Raw genomic sequence first — 27,547 nt, 5'->3', positions numbered from 1 at the left:
GATGATTTCTTGTCACCAAAACACAACTTTTCAAGGCCAGAAATGTACTTTTAGAAATCATTGTTTTCAGACCTGTTAGTCCCATTGAATTGTATTCAAGACTATGTCCCCAGAATGCTCTGATTTGTTAACTGGAAGCATAGGAGAACTATTGTGCCCCATGAGCCATCTGTTAACCTTAGCTTAGTAGGACAAAACACAGCAAGTTACAAAAAAGTTACAGGAAATAGGTTTTGATGTGTAATCTCTTGCAATTCATCACACCATATTTCTATCTTGAATGCCGTGTACATTATTAATAGACTATATTCAATAAAACATAATTGGTTTATTTTTCCAATCATCAAATCATTCTTAGTTAAGTGTGAGTCACTGATGCCCATGATTTTGTAGTGAGCACTTCATTGGAGTGCATGTATCTCCTCTCTTCTCCACTTGACCCTATATTCTCCCCTGTGTTCTCTCTTTTGCTCTTCGTCCCGTTCGCTGGTGTAAGTATTTGTTTTCTTATTTTTTTCTTTTTAGGAGTAGCCAACACTGATATAGTGCAAACAGACCGCTCACTTCATTGACTGTACTCAGCACATTCATATTCACTTTTTTAAAACTGTAATTTATTATTCTAACAAAGACATCTCCATGTCGGAATGATACATTAAAAATGGATGACATGTATAACGATGCAGGCATGCATACGTCATGACGTGCCTGTGTCACAAACTCACATGTGCATGCTTCATGATGTGCGCATTGGTGGTAATCTTACAATGGTAAAGCCATTACAAAAATGCTAACCATGTTTGCAGATGTGCCGTGACGCATGCCTTTGCATGGAAATACCAATCAAAAAAATATTATCAATGGCAAATAGCTGGGCCTAATAGAGCAGAGATCTATTGACTTTGGCAATGCTTGTTTAGCTGGCAGTGCAGTGCGGTTCTCTAGCTTTCATTCAAGGTAGACACACCAGAAGAACTCCAAGCACGTGCACAATAATTGCTATATTTTCACTGGAAGGTTGTATTTGTTGTGTTCATTGGAATGTTATTCAATAAAGGTTTACGGTATATAATGATCACTCAGAAGACGAGAGCCTCCATGGCTATGTAAGAAATCAATATCAATACATAGTGTACTTGAAAGTAGGATGCAGTCGAAAAACAATACAGAGTTTACATCTATTAAAGATTAATTTAGAATTCTCTCTTCAATGTGACAATTAGATATACATAATATCCCACTCTCGCGAGATTACCAGATCACATATTTATGATCAATTGTCACGTGACCTTTCTCCTTGTGATGTGATCATAAGGATAAAGGATGAGTGATTTCTGTTCCGTAACCGCAGACATTTTGGTGAATCGACATCCACGTGCAGATTGGTTGGAACAATTCGTATTTTCATTTGATTTCCAGATCTAATCTTCCACAGCTATTCATAAGTTATATATTGTAGGAGTTTATGAAGGACATACTACAAACAAAATATATGCGAAAGGGTGAAAATAGATGCATTCCTGTGTAGTGTAAAGCTGTCCTTAACATAAGTATGTGGGGAAGATCTCAGTTGTACATGGCCTTTGAGCCCGTAGTTTATCACCCATGAATCGGGTTCTTGAGCCAATCACAAGCAGAGTTTGAACTAGGAAGGCGTTCTTCTAAGAAGCAGGAGGATGGAGGAGGGCTGTTCTTTTCAGACACTTGTGCTTTGCTTTGGCCCAACCTGAAGGTAGTGAAATGGGTTTTGGTGTACAAGGCATTGGCTTAGACCAATGTGTATCCAATCTGAGTTCGGACAACAGTTGCAGTAAAGGCCTTTGAGAGTCAGAATCATAATCAGAATCAGAAGAAACTTTATTCGTTTTTTTGTAGCAAGAAAAAAAACCATAAAAGCAATTATTACAAATACAATTCAATTTTAAATTTTTCCATACATAGTATGTTAAAAAATTAATGCCAGTTTTATATCTCCCGAGACTAATTAAATATACAATATGAATATAAAACAGAGAGTATAACGTACAAGTTTAAAACCTAAATTCATTATAGATTATAACGATGTCGGAAAATACATTTCAAGAATCTAACAATATGCCTCGATATTCCCTCCACTTCCAGAAATTGTAGATAAATCAATGCCGGGCGGCATCTTCTAATGCCCATGAATCGTAGTATTGGCAACAACCAGGTCTTTCTGTGTTCCATATAAAATTTGCAAAAAAACAGGGTGTGAATTGTTGCCTGCACCGAGGTGTCATCACAGGGGCATGGTGGTAGTTCTGAAGCCCAGTTTTTGGGCTGTGGTAAGGCAACCAGACGATGGAAGACATTCAGCCTAAATGTAACCAGAAGAAATCTTTCAAATATAGTGAAGTCTTGGGTAGGTATGGCTGAATGGAGAAGGTAGTTTGAATGGTTATAGATTGTTGAACAGATGGTTTGACAATTTCTTTCGCCAGTCTTAATTCATCTAAGTGTGCTAAGCACATGACCTTCAGTGACTTCCTTGTTAAGGACCGGATAGAGGAGGGAACAAGATAATGTTTTTCCAGGCCTAGGTCAGTTAAAAAACGTTTTACGTATACCAACCAACCAATTTTATGGCAATGATCGAGAGACATACAATCTAAAATAATACCCTGGGTTAACACATTTTTATCTGTTGACCAGATGCGGTGCCACAGGAGGAGTGGTTCCATTTTAACTAAGTCAGTCAGATAGGGCAAACCAAGCTCAATGTGGCAAGAATACGTGGAGGTGGTCTTTGGGGCAACGAGCAGGAACCTCAGGAAAGCATTTTCCACAGATTGTAGGTCATTATTTTTTGCGTTCCCCCAGAGACCTGCACCGTACAAGGCAACTGATTGGCATTTAGCCTTGTATATCTGGAGGAGTTCTAATGGGGGTCTTTTACCCAGTTTTTGAAAAGTTTACCAGGGCGGTTGTCGACCTCATTAAGAGAAGTTTTCTTGACTCAATGGCCGGTTTCCAATTGAGTCTATTATCCATGATGATGCCTAAATATGGATACTGATCTGTGGAATCTAATTTCTCTTTTCCTAGGTAGATGTTGGTTTGCTTTTTTTTCCCAGGGCCTACTGTCATGGTAAAGGTTTTTTTGATGTTTATGCGTAGGTCCAGGTTTTTCATAAATTCTGCATACCTATTAAGTGACCTCTGGAGTCCGAGGGGCGTTCTGGCGAGTAAAACCGCATCGTTGGCGTAGAGGAGAGCAGGAATAGGTCGATTCTTTTACTAGAGGAAGGTCCCGGCTCCCAGTGATCATTCCCCTCTCCAGCCCGTTGGTGTAAAGCGTGAAGAGGAATGGGGCCAGGACACATCCTTGTCACACTCCTCTCTCTATTCCGAACGATGCCGTTAGCTCGCCCTGTGTACCAAACCTTACCCTTGCTGATGCGCTCGAAAACAGTTCACGCAAAAAGTTCGGCAAAGGTTCCTCCACTCCCATTTCTGCTAAAATGCCCCAGCGTTTATTATGGGCTACGCAGTCAAATGTAGCTGATAGGTCTACATAGACCATGTAAACCGAGCCTCCCTTCGCACTAGCATATTTTCCTAAAAGCAATGCCAGATTTAATGCTTGGTCTATCGTCCCTCGGCCTTCTCGAAACCCGAATTGGAGGTCCGAGAGGATCTCTCCATCTTCCGCCCACTGCTGGCGGTGTTCGAGAATAACTCTACCCACCACCTTTCCCAAGGAATCCAGCAGTGAGATGGGGCGATAGCAAGAAACCTCCTGACGGTCCCCCTTTTTAAAAATGGGGACCATAATTGACTTGGACCAAGAGTCCAATAGCCCCACCTTACAGGAAGCCTTAAATACTCTTGTCACCAGTGGGGCCCATAGATCTAAGTTGGATTTAAAAAGTCTACTGGGACCCCATCCGGACCTGGGGCCTTTCTATTCTTACTAGATGTAAGGGCAAGAAGAACCTCTTCAATCTTAATATCTAGATGAATAGGGTAGGGGGAAATTGATTGTGTTTGGCCCAGAGCTGCTTCCTGCATCAAATTATCTGCCCCTGTGGCAAAGATCTTTGAAAAGTAGTCCACCCAGGTAGATTCATTGATAGCGACATCAATACTTGGTGCTGATCTGTTATCGGTTAAGTATGGTGACTTAACCACCGCCCAAAATGCCGAGCTATCTTTTTTCATACTGCTCTCGTGCAATTGGTCCCACAGGGCCTGTTTTAATTCTTTTTTCCTACACTTTAGTGCTACATTGTATTCCCTCCTAAGCTTTGCTATTTCTTGGGGTGCCCTATTTGATTTGTTAAGCACCTTTTTTAATGCAGAATGGGCAATAGTACATCTATGATTGAACCAACCTTGTTGTTTCTGTTCATTTGATTTCAACTTTACAGAAAGCTCCTTCTTTATGGCGTTTAGAATGACCCTAAAATTACTTAATATGTCCACGTCATTTGTGGACAGATCTAAGCATTTGTCAATGGCAGATGAGGCTGTATTAAAAACTCTCCTTGTAATTTCTAAAGGATCGATTTTCTCCCACTTTAATGTAAACCCATTTATTTTATCCAGGGTCAGAGTGTTTTGTTTCAAAGCGCTAGTTAAACTATGCGCCCTAAATTTGTGTAGCGGTCGAAATGTAATACTAAGGGCAGAGTGATCACTCAGAACAGTTGTATGGATCTCAAAATTTGTTATCTGCTGTTCTAGTGTGATAGATATAAGGATAAAATCTATTGTGCTCTGTCTGCCACTGCCATGGAAGGTTGGTTCATTAAGAAGAGAGGAGGGATCTCTTTGATTAATAATGACAAGGCTCAAGTCAAAAAGTATATCGTTTAGATAACTTCCTGACCTCGAGTGGGAGAAGTGGGCGATTGGATCGTCCTTTTTATCCATTAACCTGCATAAAGTAGACCTGGTGGATTGACATGGGTATTGGTTAAAATTGCCCCCCCAGATATTTGATGCTGGCCCTACGATACCCCTTGTAAGAGTAGATAGTTCAGCATGAATCTGGGACAGTATGGTGACTAACTCTGTGTCAGGAAGATTATTATAGAAATTCACCGGAATTATTGTTTCTGTCTTATTAAAAGAGAGTAAGTATCTGAAAAGTCGCTTCTAATTTGACGTTAGATACTTTCATAGCCCCTATGATATTGGAAATATAAATAATCAAGCCCCCTTTAGCTCTACCAGAAGCTACCGCTAGAGCTGGAGAAAAATATGTTTTAAAACCCACAAGGTGGATTTCATTTGTAGTCCAAGTCTCCTTAAGGCAGATTATGCCGAATTTCTGGACGAAGTCCAACCAAAAGGTATTCTTCAACTTTTGTCGCAATCCCGCTGTATTCCAGGACAATATCCTGATTGCCAGATTATCTGGGGAGTCGGTGTTACCCTGTGACCTCAGGTCAGTCCTCACCGGAGGGCCCCCACTTGGATGCATTGTCACAGTCTGTCCCTCATCAGTGCAGGGATATGCTGATTCTGTTTCTCCATTCTGATTATTCCTAGCTTCGGGACACTCCCCCCCGCAGTCTGTATATTCCAACCCCACGGGTATTTGTTCTGGTACTGTCAACATAGCCAAATTTCCAAAATGGTCGCGATGGGTAGATTGCATTTGCACTATTTTTATTGGAGATTGCTGGTTCCCGCGTGAGTGATTTGTAAGTCAGTCTACTCTGTCTAATCCGGAGAATGCCGCGTACTGATTAAAGGTAGGGATTCTGAAATTCAAGTCGGGACCCTGAGGCAGCCAATCTCTTTCCATATTCGATATCAGCGACTGGGGGTAGAAGTAGGTCAGGTCGCGTGTAGAAATTCCCTCCCTCCCTCTCTCCATAAACCAATCCCCAATATAACTAGTGGCCCTATAGTCCCTAAAGTTGACAATAATTATGTCCCCCCTGATATCCTTGGGCCTGTGCCCTACCCAATCCAATCTTCTAACGTGAAGAATCTCACCATTGATGTATGATGGTAAAGGTCTATTGTTCATCAACCAATAAACAACTTTATTTTTTAAAGCATGGTAGTGTTCGATTTTGCCAGCTTCCAGTTTCGGCACACCTGTTGGTACCACGACATATGGTGCCGCTTCTGGAGGCAAATCAACTTTGGGCAGGGAAGATCTTACTTTTTTCGGGGGGAAATATTCCTATTAGGAATAGGTTGTGATCAGTCAGGTGTAGTACGGTTCCTTCCTGCTAACTTAGGTACTTGCAAAACCTTATCTGGGGGCATTGCGGGCAGTGTCTTCACTGCACTAATGGTTGTGGGATTCACATTTTTTGGCCTGTTTGTCATTGTACTCGCTGGCAGTGGTGGGGAGGGTAAGATTTGACCCTGACGCGGGGTTGAGAGATCTTTCAGAAGGTCAGTGTTCGTGGTGAGTACATTTTGTACGACTCCTAATTGATCTGCCAACCTTTTTACCCTCTCCACCAGCGGTAGTAGAAGTGATTTAAATAATTTTTCAACGCCCTCCAGAAGTTCTTTGATCACTATGGGATTTTGGGCGATCTCGTCCTGCCTTATGCTCTCTGAGGTAGATCCCAAGTTGTGTGTGCCCATCTTTGGTGTTTTTGCGCATCTGCCGTTATGGGTGTTTCCCTTACGCTTTCTTTTCTTCAGTGATGACACTAGAGTAGTCTGTGTGCGTGGGGTTTCCTTTGTTAGGGGCTGTGTTAGAGGGATTACCTGGGAACCTTCGTCAGAGTGATCTACTGATGAGTTCATGTTCGCAATTTTAGTAGTAGTATCCCTAATTTTAGTAGTAATAGTAGTAGTTAATTGTATAGACGCTGTTATGTCTTGTAGTAAAAAGGGTATACTTGTGTCCCCATTTGTATCATTCTGCGAAGTACCTACTAATGGAGTTGATACATGACAAATAGGACCCAAAGTTGAGCGTCTATTTTAGATTAGTTCCGAGGACAGGCGCCCCTCTGTGAGTGCTATCTCATGTTCTAGCCTAGAAGTTTCCCTGGTAATATAGTTATCCAAAGTCCCTCTAAAGGACCCAACCCGCCGGGTTTGCTTGGTGGCATTTGCACGCGTGGTCATTTGCACATATATATTTAACTAAGATTGTGAGAGTACAGGTTTCAATCAGTGTCAATACTGTTGTGCTGTTTAGAGTCTTAACCCAAACCCACCAATAGCGACGATTTAATAATTTGGGGGAATTGTATCGCATTAAATCACACTCTCTTACTTTGCCAGTCTCAATCCAGATGTAAATGGGGGGGGCCCAGCCCAGCCGCGTCCAGCCCCGGACAGCCACAGACGGCCCGCCCTTTGCCCGGGCTTAGCACGGTCGCACGCCCGCGCGCATCCCGCGTGCGCGGATAATCAGTGGGCTAAATAGGAGAAGATGAAGCGGGAAGAGGACCAGCTGCGGCAGGTTAGGAGCCGCACAGCACGCTGGTCCTCGCAGTCCCACAAACAGTCCAGCAGGTCCGTCCACCGCCCCAAAATCGGCAAAGTTCGGTCGGTGCGTGGCCGCCTCCTCGAACCACCAACAGCAACTGCAAGGCAAGCACTCTCTCCCAGCACGAGCGGCTCCCGCGGTGCGGGGGCCGCGAGAAGAATTTACACAGCGGGGAGATGAAGCGGGAAGAGGACCAGCTGCGGCAGGTTAGGAGCCGCACAGCACGCTGGTCCTCGCAGTCCCACAAACAGTCCAGCAGTCCAGCAGGTCCGTCCACCGCCCCAAAATCGGCAAAGTTCGGTCGGTGCGTGGCCGCCTCCTCGAACCACCCACAGCAACTGCAAGGCAAGCACTCTCTCCCAGCACGAGCGGCTCCCGCGGAGCGGCGGCCGCGAGAAGTATTTACACAGCGGGGAGATGAAGCGGGAAGAGGACCAGCTGCGGCAGGTTAGGAGCCGCACAGCACGCTGGTCTTCGCAGTCCCACAAACAGTCCAGCAGTCCAGCAGGTCCGTCCACCGCCCCAAAATCGGCAAAGTTCGGTCGGTGCGTGGCCGCCTCCTCGAACCACCAACAGCAACTGCAAGGCAAGCACTCTCTCCCAGCACGAGCGGCTCCCGCGGAGCGGGGGCCGCGAGAAGTATTTACACAGCGGGGAGATGAAATGGGAAGAGGACCAGCTGCGGCAGGTTAGGAGCCGCACAGCACGCTGGTCCTCGCAGTCCCACAAACAGTCCAGCAGTCCAGCAGGTCCGTCCACCGCCCCAAAATCGGCAAAGTTCGGTCGGTGCGTGGCCGCCTCCTCGAACCACCAACAGCAACTGCAAGGCAAGCACTCTCTCCCAGCAGAGGCAGGATTCTCTGTTGAACAGTTTCAGTTGGAAAAGGCTGAAGTTGTTAACTTGAGATTTAACACGGAGAGTAAATACCAATGTGCTTCACACCAAGGTTGTTTTGCTATAATAATAATTGGATGTCTGAAAAAGAGCTGACAGGAGTGAATCGGTTGGAGCAAGCATCTGGCCTGGGACCAGAAGCCAGACTTGGTTTATGCGTTTGAGCTTAGTCTCCCTATATTGCCGCCTAGAGCTGTAGACCTCTAGATATGTCTGTGTGTGAACAGGATTGGAAGATGAGACCCAGGTCACAGAACCGTTCCACTGAAAGAAGCAAATAAATGTACAAAAGCGGCACAGCATGGAGGAAATGTGGTTCTCATATCATACACCACACCCACAACATGTCACACGTTCACACTGTAGGATTATACAACCAAACCCACTAGGACGTTGTCTGTCCCTTAGCGGGTCACATAGTGTCCAGAGAGCCCACATAAAAAGAAATCACCAAAGTCTTTACATTTTCTCTTATTTCAGAGTTCTTAAGGTTTGATCTAGGAGGACTATGGTTGAAGGGGTCAAAATGATTTTATTGTTTTCCTGGACATGAATTCAATTAATTGTGAGGGAACGGTGATGCATTCCTTCGAGGACGAACTAGTGCATGTTCAATTATCAGTGTACCACACTGTTCTAAACCATGTTTGGTATGATTTAGCAAATATAATTTGCTAAACAAAGAACCATATACAAGCAATGCAATAGAATGAGAAGCAGCAGAGTTCTTAAAGGTCCTACATTGGGTCAAACGCGATCTAAATTGAATTGTTACTTACTTGGGGGCCTATTAGGATACCTGGCAGATCGCCACCGCTGGCCCGCCATATTAGTATGGTGAGGGGTACCGTGGTGGACGGAAAGTGTGACGGCTGCTTTTCCGCCGGTCAGCTTGCCGGCCGGGCGGAAAAGGCAGACAATAAGGTGGCAGGGCCTTGCAGGCACCACCTTCCATATTAGCATGCCTGCGGTGTGTATGCCTTTCCATGGCGGAGACTCCGCCATGGAAAGGCATGCGGAGAATGCCTTTGGGGGCCCGTTGCGGGCCCCTGGGAGGGTGTCGGGGAGATGCCTGCACTTTGGCATGCACAAAGTGGCAGGCACCGCGCGGTGCCTGTCCCGTTGTGCATGCCAATGCACAAAATGCATATTTTGCATTGCGGTGGGTGCAGCTGACAGCACCGCCCGCCGCAATGTAAAAGGTGCGAGATGCAACTGCCCGGGCGGCGGTCGTATCCTAATTACCATAGCGGAACAGCAGCACCTCTGGCTGTCGGTCCCGTTTACCATTATGGTGGCGGGTGGACAAAGTCCACCTGCCATCGTAATGGGGCCCTTAGTACTGAATGCGAGGTGAAATGTTTCCATCTTTGCTGATGATACACAGCTGAGAAAGAGACACTATGGAGTTTTGGGTACCAAAGATGAGTGACAGTGTGCATGTGTAATGAGTTACTGAGTACATATCAATGACACAAGAAGCACATTTTAGTTCATAAGTGAGACTTATTGATATTGACAATACCTGTTTGCCTATTTTTCTAAACCTGGGCCAATAGCCCTACACTGTAAATGAGGATACTCCTGTTTTATCACTTGGCAATGTTCACAAAAGACTAAGGGGTTGATTTGAAGCTTGTAGGACCGGTACTGTGTCACAAACGTGAGGGATTTCCCTTCCGTCTATTTACAAGTGCATTAGCATATGCACTTGTAATAGGGTGGATGGGTTATCCGTCACGTTTTTGATGAAGTACCTGTTCTCCACACTCTAATTCTGGTCCTCAGACAAATAATTTATTCGGCTAGAACAGGTCAAAGTGCTACAAAGAAGAAAGGGTATGATCTTTTCCACAAATACAAAATATGCTAAATGAATATCAAGCTTCTCCATTCTTTAGTGTCTGTCCAGTTTTTACCAAAATATGAATCTAGGTTTTACTGCAGATTGTCATAAAACAATTATCAACTCCCAGAAATTGTTTATGCTAACAGGAAACAATTACACTGCAAATAGAAAACATATTCACTTGGAAAAATAGTTGTTCATGTTTTATGTTTTTTTTAGATACCTGTCTGCAAGTACCAATCAGAATTCCTTATGCAAAGCAAGGCCATTTTTAAAAAGAGCTGCTTTGATAATCAGCTATGTAAGTATAAATTAGTTTATTAATTTGAATAAAAAATGGTTATTATGATCATGGCACGAAGAGTACATGTTTGTACAAATTAATATATATATGGAGTTTGGCTTTTAGTATTGAGCTGTTTTATATGGACAACAATCATGATTTGTAAATATGCAACTGCCTTTACATTAAACGATGTATATGTAGACGATTTGAGGCATGGGCAAAGTGAGCAATTGCTCAGGGCCCCCACTTTCCAAATGCCCCCCTTTACCCATGATCATCTTATTAGAAAAAAGGTTGGAGACCCTTGATTTCGATCATTGCTCACTTTCAATTCCCTTGGTGTCAGTGATTGACATAGAATCAGATCATATTTATATCTATTTCATCAATTGGCCATAGTTGAACTTCAATGGTTGCTTGGTTTGGAGTAAGTTACTTGCTGTGCTTAGGGGGGCGCTAGGTGGAGCACTAGCAGATGGCCGCTCTGTAGCGAGCTCCTGCCGTCCGGCGTCATTTATCCTTTAAATCATCCTTTTATTGGCCAAACTGGTGAACTCTGACACCCACAATCAATAGTGTTCACCGTGCAGTACCTACGGACCGAATCTCGCTCTTCTTGCCCGCTCGCTGCTCTGGGAATCTGCGACGAGAAGTGGCCCCGCCTGATACCGAAACTCCCGGTGCTGGTGGCCCGGCCTCAGAAGCTACCCTACGCCGAGGCTGCAGCGCGGCTGGCTGGGCCGCATCAGCCGCATTTCTGGACTGCGGCCGCAGAGGCCGGACCCTGCTGCCCGCGACGTTGCCGCTGCTGGCCGCAACAAAATAGAGGTGAGCCCATGCGGGGCCGACTCCCCTGGAGAGCGTTGGGGTGAGGACACGCCTGGGACCGTTGCTGACCGCGGCCTTGCTGCGGCCTTAGCGGAGTTGCCGACCCGCACGGTGGTGCCACTTGCCCCCGGGTGCCGCTGAGTGGCACGGTGCCCCCGTCTCCAGCCCCGACCTGAGGGGAATGCTGCAGCATCACAGAAGCTACCCCACGCCGGGATTGCGGCACGGCTGACTGGGCCGCATCGGCCGCACCTCTGAGCCGCGGCCCGCGAGGACCGGACCCTGCTGCCCGCGACGCTGCTACTGCTGACCGCCGCACAATGGAAGTGATCCTGTGCGAGGCCATCTCCTGGTGTATGTTGGGGTGAGTGCGCGCCTGTGACCGTCGCTGGTCCCGGCCTCGCTGCGGCCATTGCGGCGTTGCTGGCCCACGCGGCGGTGCCGCTTGACCCCCAGGTGCGGTTGAGGGGCTCGGCGCCCCCACCTCCAGCCCTGACCTGAGAAGAGTGCTGCAGTGCCGCGGGCTGACGTTGTAGTCCGCTGACCGCGCCCGGACGATTGAGGCGCTAGATTGAGAGAGTGGAACCCCCGGCGCCATTTTCGACCCCAGATTGCGGTGGTACTGGGAGGCCTGATAGTGCTCACTGGGTTGTGGAGTGAGGAAGTGGCATTTTATATCCCCACTTACAGTGGAATCCGGAGGCCTGACGGTGCTCACTGGAGTGAGGAGTGAGGGAGCAGCGACCTCCTTCCAGGGGGATCTGGACTTCTGCAAGGAGACCCTGAAGTGAGCGCATCTACCTGATCAGCACGACGGACTTAGTCACTCTGCGACCTAACACTTCCATTGCCTCCACATATACCCTTGCTGTACCTGTACGCTGTGGGAACGAAGGAACAGAGATCCCTATCATACCCGTTTGGCGCGATGGGCAAACCGGACACGCGCCAACCCAAGCTTACTTTCGACGCTACCAAGAAAGTGCCCCGACCTAGCCAAGGTGATGGGGAACAATCTGGACACGCTGTGGATGGAGCGGCGGCGCCCGCCCCAGCTGCCGAAGTACAAGAAATCCTCCAAGAGTTTAGGAAAGGATTTGCCACCATTGTGGATAAGGTAGACAGGCTGTCGTCACGGATGGACGCCCACAAGTTAGATGGGCATGATGAGAGGCTTAAAGAAGCAGAAAGATGCATCTCTGACTCTGAGGATGTCTCCGCCACCCACACGTCCCAGCTGTCTCGCATGGACAATCTTCTCCGCACCATCGCGGCCAAGAATGAGGACTTGGAGGCGCGTAGCCGGCGCAATAACATCCGCCTTATTGGCATTCCGGAGTCCACCAACACTGGACGTATGGAGGACTATGTGGAGAAGTTGCTCCTGGAGGCCGTGGGTGCTGACGCTTTCTCTGCCCAATTTATCGTCGAGCGGGTGCACAGCTCACTGGCACCCCGGCCCAAGCCCGGTGACACTCCTCGTCCTATAATAGCACGTCTCCTAAAACTACAGAGACCGGGATGTGGCATTGCGAGCGGCACGCAGCAAGCGAGAGCTGGCCTATAACGGAGTCACATTTTCCATATATCCTGATTTCACTCCTATGGTGCAGGAGGAATGCCGGAAGTTTTTAGACGTCAAGGCTAAACTGCGGAAAGCACAGGTTGATTATGCACTTTTATACCCGGCAAGATTGCGAGTTACTCATCAAGGGAAGCAGCGGTTCTTTATGAAGCCACAGCAATTTACATTTACAAGTGGAGGAATTTTTGAAACAACTGAAGGGATCGGCTAGACATGATGAAGCTGCAGACGATCCCCAAGATTCCCCGATGGCTGAAGCGGATATGGAACAGTAGTAAGACCCATGTACTTTGTTAATCTGGGCTGGGAGCGACTTTGAACTGGAACTGCAATATAACATGATGTGAGCGCTGTTCTGATCCTATATGTCTGGTTTGATGTAAACTTCCCCCTAGATGTGAGGGTGGGGAGGGCCAGTTTCACGGTCACCTTGAAACACAGACTTCTCTTGCTAGAACAATTGTTCCTCGTCCGGCTGCGGACCTTCTCACGGACGCCCTGCTGGTGCTGGTCACATTGAGTTTATATGTGGGGGTGCTTTGATTGACCCGGTATGTGCCACATTACTTAACGCCTGGGACCTCTGTCTACTTTCTCAAAAGCCTCGGTTTTCTGGCTTGTATGACGGGGGCGAGGTTGTGTCGCCACCTTAGACGGCCCCCTAAGGGCATTACCCCGATCTGGTCCACTACATGAGCTTAGTGCGACCCATATTGTTGTTGTTCTACTTGTTTGGGGGGGGGGGTTACAGGTGGGAGGGTGTATGGTACTGGCATGTTTGGGATGCTTCAGTGGGTGGGAGGGGAGGGGGGGAATGGGACTGCGTGAATGTTGTAGTGAATGGTTGGTTGTGCCACTCCACGCACTTCTTGTTTCTAAGACTGCACTTATTGAGTGGATTTATGCACTCTACATTGCACATGGTGGTTTTCATTTCATTCTTGCACACTTTGCTTTTGTCTTTCTGGACATGCTCCATTTAATTTCTCACACACATGATGACTCATAGGGGGACACCACTGAACGTCCTTACATGGAATATCCGAGGATTGGGGGACCCACGAAAGAGAAGGCAGATCATAGCTTATCTGGACCACCACCACATCCACATAGCGATGCTGCAGGAAACCCATCTCAGCCCCTTACGGGCCCCTGCCTTCGCTTCCCGCTGGTCAATGTACAGGGTCTTTTCATCTTATTCTACCTATGCCAGGGGCACCGCCATATTGATTAAGAATAATGTGCCTTTTGCTGCGGTAGGCTCCCTCAGTGACGAGCAGGGGAGGTTCTGCCTCACCTGGGGGCGACTGGGACTTGATTCGGTGACGCTTGTGTGCTGTTATGGCCCCAACACAGATTCCCCTGAATTTTTCTCTTCCCTATGGGACAAGATGAGGGAGATTGGCTTGACCAATGTTATCGTGGGGGGGGAGTTTAATGTCACCTATGCTCCTGCTGCTGACAGATCTAATCCTGCGCCACATCACCGCACCAAAGCAGCCACGATGCTCCACGATATCATCTCTGATTATTGTTTGTTAGATGCTTGGCGACACGTCTATCCGCACTGACGTGAGGGCACACACTTCACTGCTCACGCCGCCTCTTGGGCGCGGCTGGACTACTGGCTTTTATCTCGGGGCCTAGGCCCTCTGATTAGTACGGTACAACACTTAGCCAGGACATACTCTGACCACGCACCTGTCTTGCTCACACTCTCCTCCGCGACCTTTGAATGCCCACGCAGCGCATGGCGGCTAAACACACGTATGCTGCCTGATGAGGGCTTCCGAACGGAACTGGAGGATGAGATCAGGGAATTTTTCGAGAACAATAAGGGATCTGTGAAGAGTGTAGAAACGATTTGGGAGGCATTCAAAGTTACCATTAGAGGAGTTTGCATATCTAAAGGAGCGGGAGTTTTAAAAAGCATCACTTCCTCCCTCCATAGATTAGAGCAAGAACTCCGTAAGCTTGAAGCTCACTTGGCTAGACATCCAGATGGAGACACTCAGGGTAAATTTAGAGAGACACTAACGGAATACATGGCAGAAGCACGCAGGGAAGTGCGCTTTCGTGGAAATTACTGGGTGGCGCATAGATATGGGGAGGGGGAATGCCCCGGCAAAGCTCTTGCAGATGTGATCAGACGTCCACGACACTCCAACTATGTTATAGAATTAGAAAAATCAGACGGTACGAGATGCTGGGATACCGCCACCATCCTAGATGAATTCACCAACCACTACGCCACCCTGTATACGAGCGTTTGCCAACGCGATCTGCATTTGAATTCCTCTCTAGGTGACATTGCCTTGGGATGGCTTAGCGATCTGCACTACGAATTCTTATGTGCGCCATTCGAACTAGACGAGGTCCGGTAAACCATTATGGGCATGAAATCGGGCAATGCCACCGGCCTGGACGGCATCCCGATTGAATTCTATAAAACCTACATAGATCTGATGGCGCCTATTCTGCGCGAGGTTTTTGAAGAATCCCTAGACGTGGGTATCCTTCCGCCATCCATGAGAGAAGCGTTCTTTGTCTCCCTCTTGAAACCCGAAAAACCGCGGCTCTTATCGTCCCCTCTCCTTGCTCAATTGCGATGCAAAGATATTGGCGAAGCTCATTGCCAACAGACTGACTTTATTGCTTGACCACTTACTACTGCCGGATCAATCTGGGTTCGTCCCGGGGAGGTCCACCTCTCATAACCTACGCACGCTATTCACTGTTTTACATACCGTTTCCCCTGACCTCCCTTTGGCGGCGGTCTTTCTTGACGCCACCAAAGCTTTCGACTCTGTCGAATGGGATTACATATTTGGTGTCATGCAACGGATGGGCTTCCCCCCTCTATTTATTTCATGGATTAAGCTCCTATACTGCCAATCAGGAGCTAGGGTGCTGATCAATGGGCACATGTCCACGCCATTCCCGATTACCCGGGGCACCCGACAGGGATGCCCCCTGTCGCCTCTTTTATTCGCGCTGGTCACTGAACCGCTGGCAGCACGACTGAGGCAACGGCATAACGACATGGCTCTACGTTGTCATCTGCGGCAGATCCTTATATCTATGTATGCCGACGACATCACTCTTTACTTTCGAGATCCCTGTTCCAACCTCAATTTGCTCCTACGAGAGTTTGTTGTTTTTGGCGATATATCTGGAGTCCAGATGAATTGGGGAAAATCATGTCTCTTTCCCCTCACGGACTCAACGCCACGCTTCCCATTAGACTACCCACTGGAGTGGTGTGATGACGAGTTCCGTTACCTGGGGATTGGCATCACACGGGATAAAGAAGAACTTATGAGACTTAATTATGGTGTTGCACTAACCCGTATCACCGACAAAGTATCCCGTTGGATAAAACTCCCCCTGTCATTGGCTGGACGGGCGTCTTTGATTAAAATGGTCATACTCCCACAACTACTCTACCTTTTCCTTAACATCCCGTACCACCCGGGGCGACACTTCTTCGCATTATTGAAAACTGAATTGATTACATTGGTGTGGGGGGGAAGCAAGCTCGCCTACAGTGGACGATTCTCACCAGGCCTTATGTCGCGGGTGGCTTTGCCATTCCGGACCTAGAATCATACGATATAAGCGCTCAGGCCCATTATCTATACTATTGGATACAGCGCCCCCGATTCATGCCGCAACTAGCAGCCGAACATTGGCTTGCGCACCCGATCCTAATAGAAGGGGTACTATTTGCTGACCTACAGGCTCGGGAACTCACACGGAACACTGTAAATGCCACGATCCCAGTGTGGCGATGCATTGAGAAGCTCTTGGGGCGGATTCGTTATATTCCCCACTTTTACCATTGGCCTATCACCCTGCTATGCCATTACTGCAGGAGACGATTTTTCATAAACTTAAGGAGAGGGCTGCTCTTGCCACTTGGGGTGACTTGTACGAAGATGGCCATTTCCGCGCATCGGACAGCCTCTTTCAAAATCTGACCCGCACGCCGCTGGACAGCTTTCTATATTTGCGACTCCAACATGGGATCCGATCCTTGCATGCTAATTTCCCAGCAGAGCCCCCCACGCTGGCACCCCTCCACTTACTCCTGCAACGCGAAACGCCCACAAAACTGGTCTCCTTGTTGTACCGTACTATCCAAGAGCAGCAGGTTGTATCACCTCCACAGTCCCGAACGCGGTGGAGTGAGGAATTAGGGATTGAACTCATTGACGACCAATGGGAGTTTTATTGCCTCCAGACTGAGCGCATATCGGCTAGCAGCAGATTGCGCGTTGTACACTACAAATACCTCCATAGGTTGTACCACACACCGGCCAAAATGCACCGGTATCGGCTACGAGACTCGGACGCCTGTGGTAGATGCCATGCGACCAATGCAGACATGTTACACTTAGCTTGGAGCTGCCCGGTAGTACGGAGCTTCTGGGAACAAGTCTTTGCGGCTCTGCATCAGATGACTGAGATACACTTAGACAATACACCGCTGATGGCACTACTTGGCTATGTCAAACCCGTTCCACCGCCATCTCATAAGTACATAGCGTTATTGATGGCAAAGAGACGGGTGGCATGCCGCTGGGGCAGAGGGAGGGCGCCCAAATTTAAGGAATGGTTGGACGACATGATCTTTTGTCAGGAACAGCTCTCCAATTATGCTGAATTGCTGCCTACCTCCTCCAGACCTCGCGACATTTGGTCACCCCTGACATCCTACCTCTCAGCCAGAGCAGCAGACACTGGTGCAACGGGCTCGGCAGATCATCCCTTGTGGTGGCCAAATCCTTAAAGCATTGCTCAACAGCGCTATATGTATTGCTCCTCATTCCTGGATATGCATTAGCGCACACAATCGCATGAGTTGCTGTTGCTGGTTTTGGTTGTTGAGCTCCTGTAACGTGTGGGTGCCCTCTTGCCCTAGTACCTGGCGGATGTCCCCCCGTGTGTTCCTCCTTGGAGGACCCCATTTATATACTTGCTAGCATTGTCCCGTCTGAGAGTGCAGTGACCACTGGCCACCTGTGTTTTTTTCTTCTCTCTTTTTCTTTTTCTCATTTATTTATTTTTTCCTTCTTGCCTGTGCCCACAGAATGTAAATGTAGGCTCACCATTAGTTCATGTTCAAATGTTACATGTTACATTGCAGTCATTTTTAAATGATTGCTTAACGCGGCCGGCCCGTTGTGGTTGTAGGCGACTTGCTGTGTACCATGATGCTATTTTTTCGCCTCATGTGATTTGCTTCTTTACCCTGCGGCCGACCACTTTGTGGATGTAGGCTAAGGAACCTGTGTTTGTTGTGTTAACAATAAAAAAAATAAAAAATTTAAAAAAGTTACTTGCTGTGCTTTTCACTGCCCTTTCCACTTTGTTTAGGAAATTAATAGGTTTGTTCCCGCTCATTCTGTGTGGAACTCCATGAACGTTTCACTTGATGATGACTGACACAGATATTAGACGGAGGTGTGCTCTGGCCACTGCTCTTAATTAGAGGATATATAAAGGTAGGTCAGCCATGATACCAAAGGGAGGTTAACAGCTCTCTGGAACCCAGTTTGATCTACCAGTAAACAGTTGGAGTGTATACATTTGAGTTGCCATTTGTCTGTGAGCTATGTATAATGTCTTTTAAATTACAGGTAGCTACACAAAGTGAATACCTACCTGTAGTTGAAACAAAATGAGAGACGACTCAGGTCAAAGGGATTCTTGTACGACTCGCAACCAAGGAGACAGTCTCCTTCTTTGGGGATCCCCTCCGCACCTCCACAGAAATTATACTCTGAGCAGCCAAATCAGACGAAATAGTTTTCCAGCCTGGCCTAACCCAATCAGCCACAATCTTGCCATCCATCTGTACCCTTCATGCCACTCCTCCTTGCTTTGCCCCAGCTATCCTCCCTGGTATATGCTGGCGTCCCTGGGAGAGTGCAACCTACTGTCTCACCGTTCCCTGCTCATAATGACTGCCAAGGCATATCCTAGAGTAAGAAATTACCATAGGGATGCAGGCTAACTAACACTTTGTCGTCAGAGAAAATAAAAAAACTTTGGCTACTGCTTGCAGGTTGCAATGTGTCGTGATTTTTTTCGGACTGTGGATTTGTAAAAATACGAACAGCTCTAGTTCCTTTTGCTGTAGAGTGTATGGCCCAACGATAAGGAAGGTGTCACTAGATTTCTTATATCAACTTCGAATCTTTACAACAATGAAAATGTCAACCATATTCTTTCCTTTAACCTCTTAAGTGCTGCGCCTATACCAACGGCCGACGGCACCACTACCTCGGGAGTGCTGCCGTCGGCCGTTGGACGTTCCAACTGCACCTGCGCAATGGAACGTTCAGCACTGGAGCTGGACGTTCCAAAGCAGCTAAGGTGTTAAATCCTGATGTTTTGGTACAAGTTTTCATGTATGTTTAGTGATTAATATGGTTCTCTTTACAATTCAGCCTTATGGTTCCAGCATGTCAATGGTGTGGTTTATTTTCCCTTTTTATAGGATCCATTTTAAATCCTTTACATAGAATCCCAATTCTTCTGTGATCCTCTTCGCACGCAATCCATCCAGACTCGTGCTCGAACTCCATGTAAAAAGTAGATTGTCCAACATTGACCTTGGTCTGCCATGGATATGTTAAATCATAAGAACAAATATTGTATTTCTGACTAACTCACTGATGTGCCATGATTAGGGTAGATTTCAGTATTCTCCTAGTTATAGGGACTTATCTTAATGACCCAATATGCTTTGAAGACCAAATTAAGCTTGCTGGGAGTTTATAGTTGGCAGAGGTATTAAATTGAAATGTAGTACTTAAAAGCATAAAGCACCAACTGGTGATATCTGGTCGCGGTGGACTGAGTCAAAACTGAAAAGGCAAGCCGACTGCGGTGGAGCGTGGGTCAGATACATAAGCCAGGCAGGCCCCACTGAAAGCAGTACCTTTCCGGAAAATGCGTCGGCGTCGAGGAGCAGTTGTGTCGGTTCCGAGTCACGCAGTTGGGTCCTGCTTTGTTGTCAAACCCCTTACAGTGAGGACACTGCATCGTCATCGAGAATCATAGTCGGGCCCCTTTTGATGAGGTCATCGTCAAGCCACGAAGTCAGATCCCATGTGGTCGTCAAACAACCTTACAATGAAGGTACTGCGTCGTTGTCGAGCTGCGCTATCAACGCTGTAGGGTCCCCGAAGCGGCACTGCATCAGCTTTGAAGACGAATGCGTCGGTTCACACCACCTCAAAGCATGTGATGGGTGGATTTTTGCATAACTCCCTTTGAAGGCCCTTGATTGGATTGTCACCTCTTTGTCGGCAGGACTCACAGTTCGCAGCTGAAGCAGAGTTGAAAGAAGTCTTTGATGTCCCAGAGGCACTCCAGCAAGCACTTGGGGTCAATTGGTCCTGGGGATGAAGAGGTCCAGTCCCTCTCACCACCAGGCAAGGGGCAGCATGCGGCGGGGCAGTCACAGCAGAGCAGGAGTCCAGCAAATCCAGCAGAGGGATGTATGACATTACAACGCATGCTTTTACATCACATGCCTTTACAACACGTTTTTTACAACGCATGCTTTTACAACGCATAGTGCTTTGGGGCGCTGGGAGTGAATTGTTTAATTTACTATTCCAACTCCTGTCCCCGTGGATAGTAGGGAAGGTGTTGGATAGTACATTAAACCTATTCCTTATCCTAGAGCGCCCCCCAGCGCAATGCGTTGTAATGGTTTGCGTTGTAAAAGTTGCGTCGTAAAGGCACTGCGTGGTAAAAGTTGTGTTGTAAAGGATGTTTCCCCCAGCAGAGTGTCAGTCCTTTCAGTAGTACAGCGGTCCTTCTTCTTGGTGGTGTCAGGGTTCCAGTACCTATACCCAATTGTGCCTTTGAAGTGGGGAAGACTTCAAAGAGAGGCCTTTGAAGTCTACAAAGTCCCTGCCCTTCCTGCCCTGTCTCCAGACCCACTACGGGGGAGTATGCAGATCTTTGTGTGGGGACAGGCACCTCCCTATTCAGGTACAAGTTTCAGCTCTTTCCTCCATCTAGCTCAGGTAGGCCTATCAGCCTGGAGATGAGCCATCAGGATGTGAATGTCACACCTCAGCTCCATTTGTGTGTGACTGTCTAGAGGGAATGCGCAACGTCCAGCTGTCACCCACCCCAGATGTGTATTCAGGGACATACAGAGGCACAAAAGGGTTAGAGTAAGAAAATGGCAACTTTCTAAATGTGGCATTTTCAGATTTACAATTTAAAATCCAACTTCACCATAAGTCGAGAGACACCAAATTCAAAATTCCTATCTTGTCCTAATTATACATTACACATATAAGATGGTATAAGGTAATCCCAATGTAACCTATGGGCAAGATAGGCCTTGCAGTAGTGAAAAACAAATGTAAGGGTTGTTCACTATCTGGACATGTAAAACATAAAAGTACATGTCCAACTTTTTAAATATACTGCACCCTGCCCTTGGGGCTGTCTAGGGTCTACCTTAAGGCTGACTGGTATGTTTTAAAAAGGAATGTTTGGGCCTGGCAAGTGGGTTACCTTGCCAGGTCAACATGACAGTTTAAAATTGCACACACAGGCTCTGCAATGGAAAGCCTGAGACATGTTAAAAGGTCTACTGAAGTGGATGGCACGATCAGGGCTACAGGCCCACTAGTAGCATTTAATTTACAGGCCCTGGGCACATGTAGTGCACTTTACTGGGTTCTTATAAGTACATTAAATATGCCAATTATGGATAAATCAATGTTACCATGTTTTAGGGACAGAGCACCTACCTTTTAGCACTGGTCAGCAGTGGCAAAGTGCCCAGAATCCTAAAGCCAGAAAAAATTAAGTCAGCAAAACAAAAGGTCAGAAAGCAAATAGTCATGGGAAAACATACCAAGGATGCCAGGTCTAACACTGGAATTCAAAACTAAGACTGACAGATTGTGCATAGATCATCGCAGCAAGTCAACCTATTGAGTTTGTTTCATTCTACTAATCCAATGATTTATATCCCTCCTTAACAAAAGTTGAGCTATTACATTCCTCTTTATCATGTATATGTACATGTATATCATATTACCTACTGTGCGTTTTCACAGTGAGGACCAGAGCTGTGGGCTTATCTAAAATACTACCACCTGCTCTACTGCCTAGAACAGAAAGTTTTCATTAATGTAAAGATTGTATTCTATTGATATTTAGCCAGGCCTGATGGCTCAGTAGACTAATGCATCCACTGCAGGAGCCTATGTTTGACCTCATGGTCACAAGTTCAAATCCCGGTAGGTCCACTCCACCTTTCATCCAGCTGAGGTTGATAAAATGAGTACCATAGGCATTTTTCTGGTAATGAGTATCTACTTCATATGTTATGCATGGCTGCAAGGGTGTCTCTTGTAGTGTTACCTATGAAAGCCTTGTCTTGGTGTCATGCATGAAGACTGGAAGTATACTTCTATTGCATTGTGGCAGCCATGTAACACTGCTGTGTTGCGTGAGGAAAATAGGAGTGTGAAAGACGGAATCACAGCTTAAATACACAGAGCAAAAGTTCTGGTGGTATGTTTCAGGGCAGAGCAAGGTCTTTCTAGTCCTTCTAAATTCCAGGTGGTTGCTAATTCTTCTTAGTTTCCTCTGTGTTCCAGAGCTAGTGGATTGCGGCCTAAAGGGTTGTTTATGTTTGCCACCAAGGTTTTGGGTAAGGCCATGGAGGTTAGGAGACATGATCCATTCATTGGTGCCTGCCCAGTACAACCAAGCTGCTACAGGTCAAAGGTTTGGTTGTCACCTGCGGCGAGAGGAACTCAGCAGATCTTCAAGGTAGGCTGCTAGGTAGATGGACTGGCTTACTAATGTATTCCATACCTCAAGGCTAGATTGACCAATGACGGCCCCAGATTGAACCTGTGTTACCAGACCCTGTCAGTGGGCAGGTGCCAGACACCCATTGGTCTGCAGAGTCGAGTGGTGCATGTGACATGATTGTGACATTCTAGGGAGTGGGGTGGGGTCTTCGTGAGAAAAACATGACATCACTGGTTTGGAGTTTTCATTCCACAAGGGGTTTGCAGTGTGGGCCTTCCTCTTACTCAGAAGAGGGTAAGGAATATACGGAGCCTTCTGACAGAGCTCTTCTCTAATGGAGGTAATTTTAGGAGGAGTAATCATTGTACTTGTCTGTTACTCCGTGGAGGTGAGGTCTTTTAAGTTTTCGCCACCCACTGTGCTGTGGAAGTACTAGGGACCTTAGTTCATCCCCAGCCTGCTTTTGGCTACAATTCCTGTGCTTTTCTCTCCTTCTTGAAAGGAGATTGACTAGTAAACCTCACCATCTTAGTAAATCCTGGGGACAGTTTGAAAGTCACCTATCCAAGAAGGAGTTTTCTATTGGCATTATTATTTCGCTGGACTATACAAGCCACTTATGCAGATAGATGTGATATTGTACAAACATCCAGAATCCAGCAAGCTGGTTTATGGGGCCCAAACAATGAGGTTAGCTTCCAGAAGCACAGGGTGAATTCTTCTCTTTGTCTGCCTTGCCATCAGCCACACAGGTTGGGTAGTGGGCTCAAGACTCAACAGTGACCACTTTGGGGCCATTCCTATGAACTATAGTTTATTTATATCTGACTGTAGTTGACTGATGTAGAAATGTATATTTATTTAAGCTGCTATTCATCATAGTTGGTGTAGTCTTTTAGTTGTTGTTTATGAACTACTACACATGATATTTCATGCACTTAATGTAGGTTTCTATCTATTCTTGCAGAGCTGGTGTTACATATTGTGCCTGGGATAGATGTCATCATACCTTTTTTGTAGTTCCCTCTCCAAAGCTATTCTCTCCCCTTATCTTGTCTGTTGATGGAATTTTCTAGTTATTCAAACTTCTCTTGTTAAGCCTACTCGGCACAAGCAACAAAGGGGCATATTACCAACGATTAGCGATATTTATCGCTAACGAGGCTTAGTAACACATTTTTTAACGCTAAGCATCGCCGGAAATTATCGCAGAGATAACTTGCTATTAGCAAGGTTTATCTCAGAAGTGATAAAAATCCTCGCGCTAACTGCCAAATGAGAGATTATCGCTGGAAAACCAACGATAATCTCTCGAAGTTTGGCGTTAGCTTGATGATAGGGGCTCACAAACTTAGCCATGATATCCACCTTCCATAGGATATCATGGCTAAGTCAGGAATATACCAGGTGTAAAAAAAGCAGCGCTAACCGCGGTTTGCGCTGCTTTTTTTTATCACTAACAGGGTTAGCGAAATCCTTGATAATAGGAGAAATGTCGCTTAACAACATTTCTCCTATTATTTTTCTCTGGAACGCCCCCTTTGCATCTAATTAGAGATGCAAGGGGAATCGTGGAGAAAAAGGGTGCTAACATACAAATTTGCGTGTTAGCACCCTGTTGCTGATAGGGAGATAATTTTATCTCCGCTTTCTTGGCTTTTAAAGCCAAAAAGCGGAGATAAATCCCTTGATAATATGCCCCAAATTTAGGGACAGGCTAACCTAACTACACCGACCGTCTCCGGGGAGGGCAGGCGTAGTGCGCCCCGTTTACCCAGCAAGCCGCTCCATTACAAAATGCTTGCACATCAACACGCCCCCTTAGGGACAGGCTGCCATCCCCTAGAAGGGCCACTCACAGAACAAACTGTTTACAGAGCATTGTACTAAGGAGAACATGCGTTATAACAGGTTTGTTTAGAGGTGTGTTTCTGAAGTCATTTATAAACGAGGATCCCAGATACTTCACCTGGCCTATTCTCTCCATACTGTCCTTAGATTAATTCAGGCCTGAATTCCTTTCACACAGGTGTAGGTATGAGTTGAACAATTTTGTTTTGCTTCTGAAAGAATAATTGTCAGGGTTCAATTTCCTGTAATTTAATACATAATGCAACCTTTTCGTAACTGAATGCCATATTTGTTCCTCACTTGTGCAGGTGCTTGCGGTTTTATATTTCCGCTTTCGAATCATGGGCGGGACCATGCCCTTGTTTTCAGAACAAGACAACCCTGCATCCTTCTCGCCTTACATCCTCACCAGGTAATAGTTACAGGCGACTTACCAAGCCTTCCTGTTGATCTGAAAGAATAGTATGTCATTTTTATCGTGAACACCACTCGACTGTAAAACTGAAGCTGGTTATTATTCCAAAACCAACCAAAAGGTAAAAATTGAAATCAAGGCTCCATACAAATTATTCAATCACTCTGTAGCCCACTTCCTCCTCTTGTCATCCAGTATGCTGCTGAGAAACTAATCACATTAACCTCTTTTTGGTAAAGAAAGTACATACCTTAAGCAAAAGCATCAATCTTTAAATCCTACACCGCAACACTCCTTGATTTTCCCCCATGCACCATCCTTCCCTCACACTCCTTCCATCGACTCACCTCTACTGATCTAGTCAGCTTTCTTGAATCTCTCAATGCATGAAATAGTCTGATCAATGTTCATCAAGCCCTCAAACACTTTTCATCGTCCCTACCTTCCTGTCCTCCCTTAAAAGTGGACAGTGATCGTACCACTACTCAAAAATGGAGGGATGAGCTTGCCTATCACCTGCTTCCACTTTCTTTGTAATGTCATTAAAATAGCTGTGGCACTCCAACTCTGAGACCACACCAGCCATTGCAAAGTTGTACAATGCAGTGATAATGGGCTGCAGCCACAAAGATGATCACTGCCCCTGGTACTTATCGACCTCACCCCGTCCTTTGATAATGTTCACCATTAACCTATACTACACATCCTCTCCCCCAACAAAGGTATCTCCAATTCCTTCCTTACCAGGGTTGACCCTATCCTGGCAAACAGACAGTAATACTTTCAAAATGGGCTTGTTTAAATTTCTTCTTCTCTAACCCCTTCAAGGCTTCATCCATTCACCAGTGATATTTAGCACATACAAGTAGCCAATTAGGGCTGAAAAAGATCAGCCTACAGCAACCCACTAACAATACTCAATTGGATTTTAAAGAATTGTGAGCAGTTGTCAGCCAACACTAACACCTGAGATATCTGAAAATGATTTCAACTGAGACTAATTTTGTTCTCCTAAGCTGAGGCACGCTCTAACCAAAGACTGTAGACTTCTCTAGCTCCATGAAAAGTGATACTGCTCCATTTCCAATAATTCCTACATCGACTCCTGCCTCTCAATAAAAAAAACATGAACAAATCCACAAATCTTACCAACGGATGAGCCTTCTCTGCAGGACTAAAATCTTTCCCCTGATCCAGAAAGTTCACCCCACAGTGCAGGCACCCATCCTCTCTCAGATTGTGGCAGCAATGCCCGACCCAAGGGTGACTTTGTTTACTCCTCACTAAACCCTCTTAAAGCCTGCATTAAATACAAGGCCACAACCGGCAACGTGACCGAAAAATGTGTCTTCATGGATGAAATCTGCATCACCACAGCATGAATCAAAATGATGCTTGCCATCCCCAAGGCAAAGGAGAAAGAAAGAAGAGATGTTTCTCTTCGTTTAGCTCCACCATCGGGAACCATCTGCCCAACCCCTTCTAAAACTGACTACTTTAATCCTGGCCTTTGGGAAAGAACACAGGCCTTCCTCAAAACCACTCCTCATCCTTCCACCCGACCCTCTCCACTATCTAGTCTAACACGAAACCAGAATTTATGAATCATGGGCAAGTGTAAATGTTCTCCCATTGCTTTTGAAGTCTCCCCGTGCGCTGCAGAATATACTGTAATTAAAGCAGTAATAAATAATTACCCCAAACCTTAAAATACTCTCCTCTCTATCATTACGTCCTCTAACTAGACAGTTTTAAAACTTGGCTGACTCCTCCATCGTTCATAAACTTCTCTATGCTGTCGATCTGCTTTCAACTCTCACACTGACATTTTATGCCTCATTCTCGTTTTTGTTTTCTGCAAATTACATTGATGAAAATGTTATAATAATCAACAACATGTCACACACAGCATGGACTTGGTAATTTGTAATCAACGGATGAAAGCAACACGTTTTAAAAAAAATGTGACTTTGTATTTGTGTATTCTTATAATATGTATATAATCGCTCTGAGGTGTTTGAGTGGTTGGGCTCTTTGCACGTGTCGGATTTTCCTAGGTAAGGCTCTTTCTAATTGAGCTGTGTGCTGATGTGTGTAATTGGTTACTGGCAATTATGGAAAGTTGTGTAAAAAATAACCTGGAACCTTTCATCTCCACTGAAGATTGATGCTGATCTTCAGTCATTCTCTCCATCTTCTCCCCCTCTCTCTCTGTATCTCACACACACACATACACACACATACTCATGCATGCACACACACTCAAACACACACACAAACATACAAACGAGCACACACACACACGCACACACACACACACACAAACTTGCACGCAGGTACAAAAACCTCTAAGTCCCACAACGAAATGGGATGTCTCCTACTTGGAGTGGTCTGGTCTCTCAGCCTGTTTGACTCTCTCCTAACATCTGGTTGTGGAAATGTCCTCTCGGCACCAGAGTTATCAGAATGTCTACAGTTTGTGACAGACTAGAAAGTCATTGGAAGAGATAGCAAGTGGTTAAAGCACAGTGCTCTGAGAATACACTACAACATACCTCCTTAAAGAAACATTTCTAACTAACAAGATAAACTC

General features: G+C 46.2%; 1 protein-coding gene across 1 annotated transcript in view; it reads left to right on the top strand.

Moving 5' to 3' along the window:
* Positions 1-27,547, top strand: part of TMTC1 (transmembrane O-mannosyltransferase targeting cadherins 1) — a 1,403,473-nt gene that overhangs the window by 557,077 nt on the left and 818,849 nt on the right. Inside the window, exons 6-7 of the mRNA XM_078673764.1 lie at positions 10,402-10,483; positions 24,848-24,951. Of these exons, the coding sequence (XP_078529890.1) occupies positions 10,402-10,483; positions 24,848-24,951 (186 nt within the window). The remainder of the gene's footprint in view (positions 1-10,401; positions 10,484-24,847; positions 24,952-27,547) is intronic.

Source organism: Lissotriton helveticus, chromosome 1_1 (genome assembly GCF_964261635.1).
Source record: "Lissotriton helveticus chromosome 1_1, aLisHel1.1, whole genome shotgun sequence".
Taxonomy (NCBI): domain Eukaryota; kingdom Metazoa; phylum Chordata; class Amphibia; order Caudata; family Salamandridae; genus Lissotriton; species Lissotriton helveticus.
The sequence above is the reverse complement of the archived record's forward strand: the minus strand, read 5'-3'. Positions and strand labels throughout refer to the sequence as shown.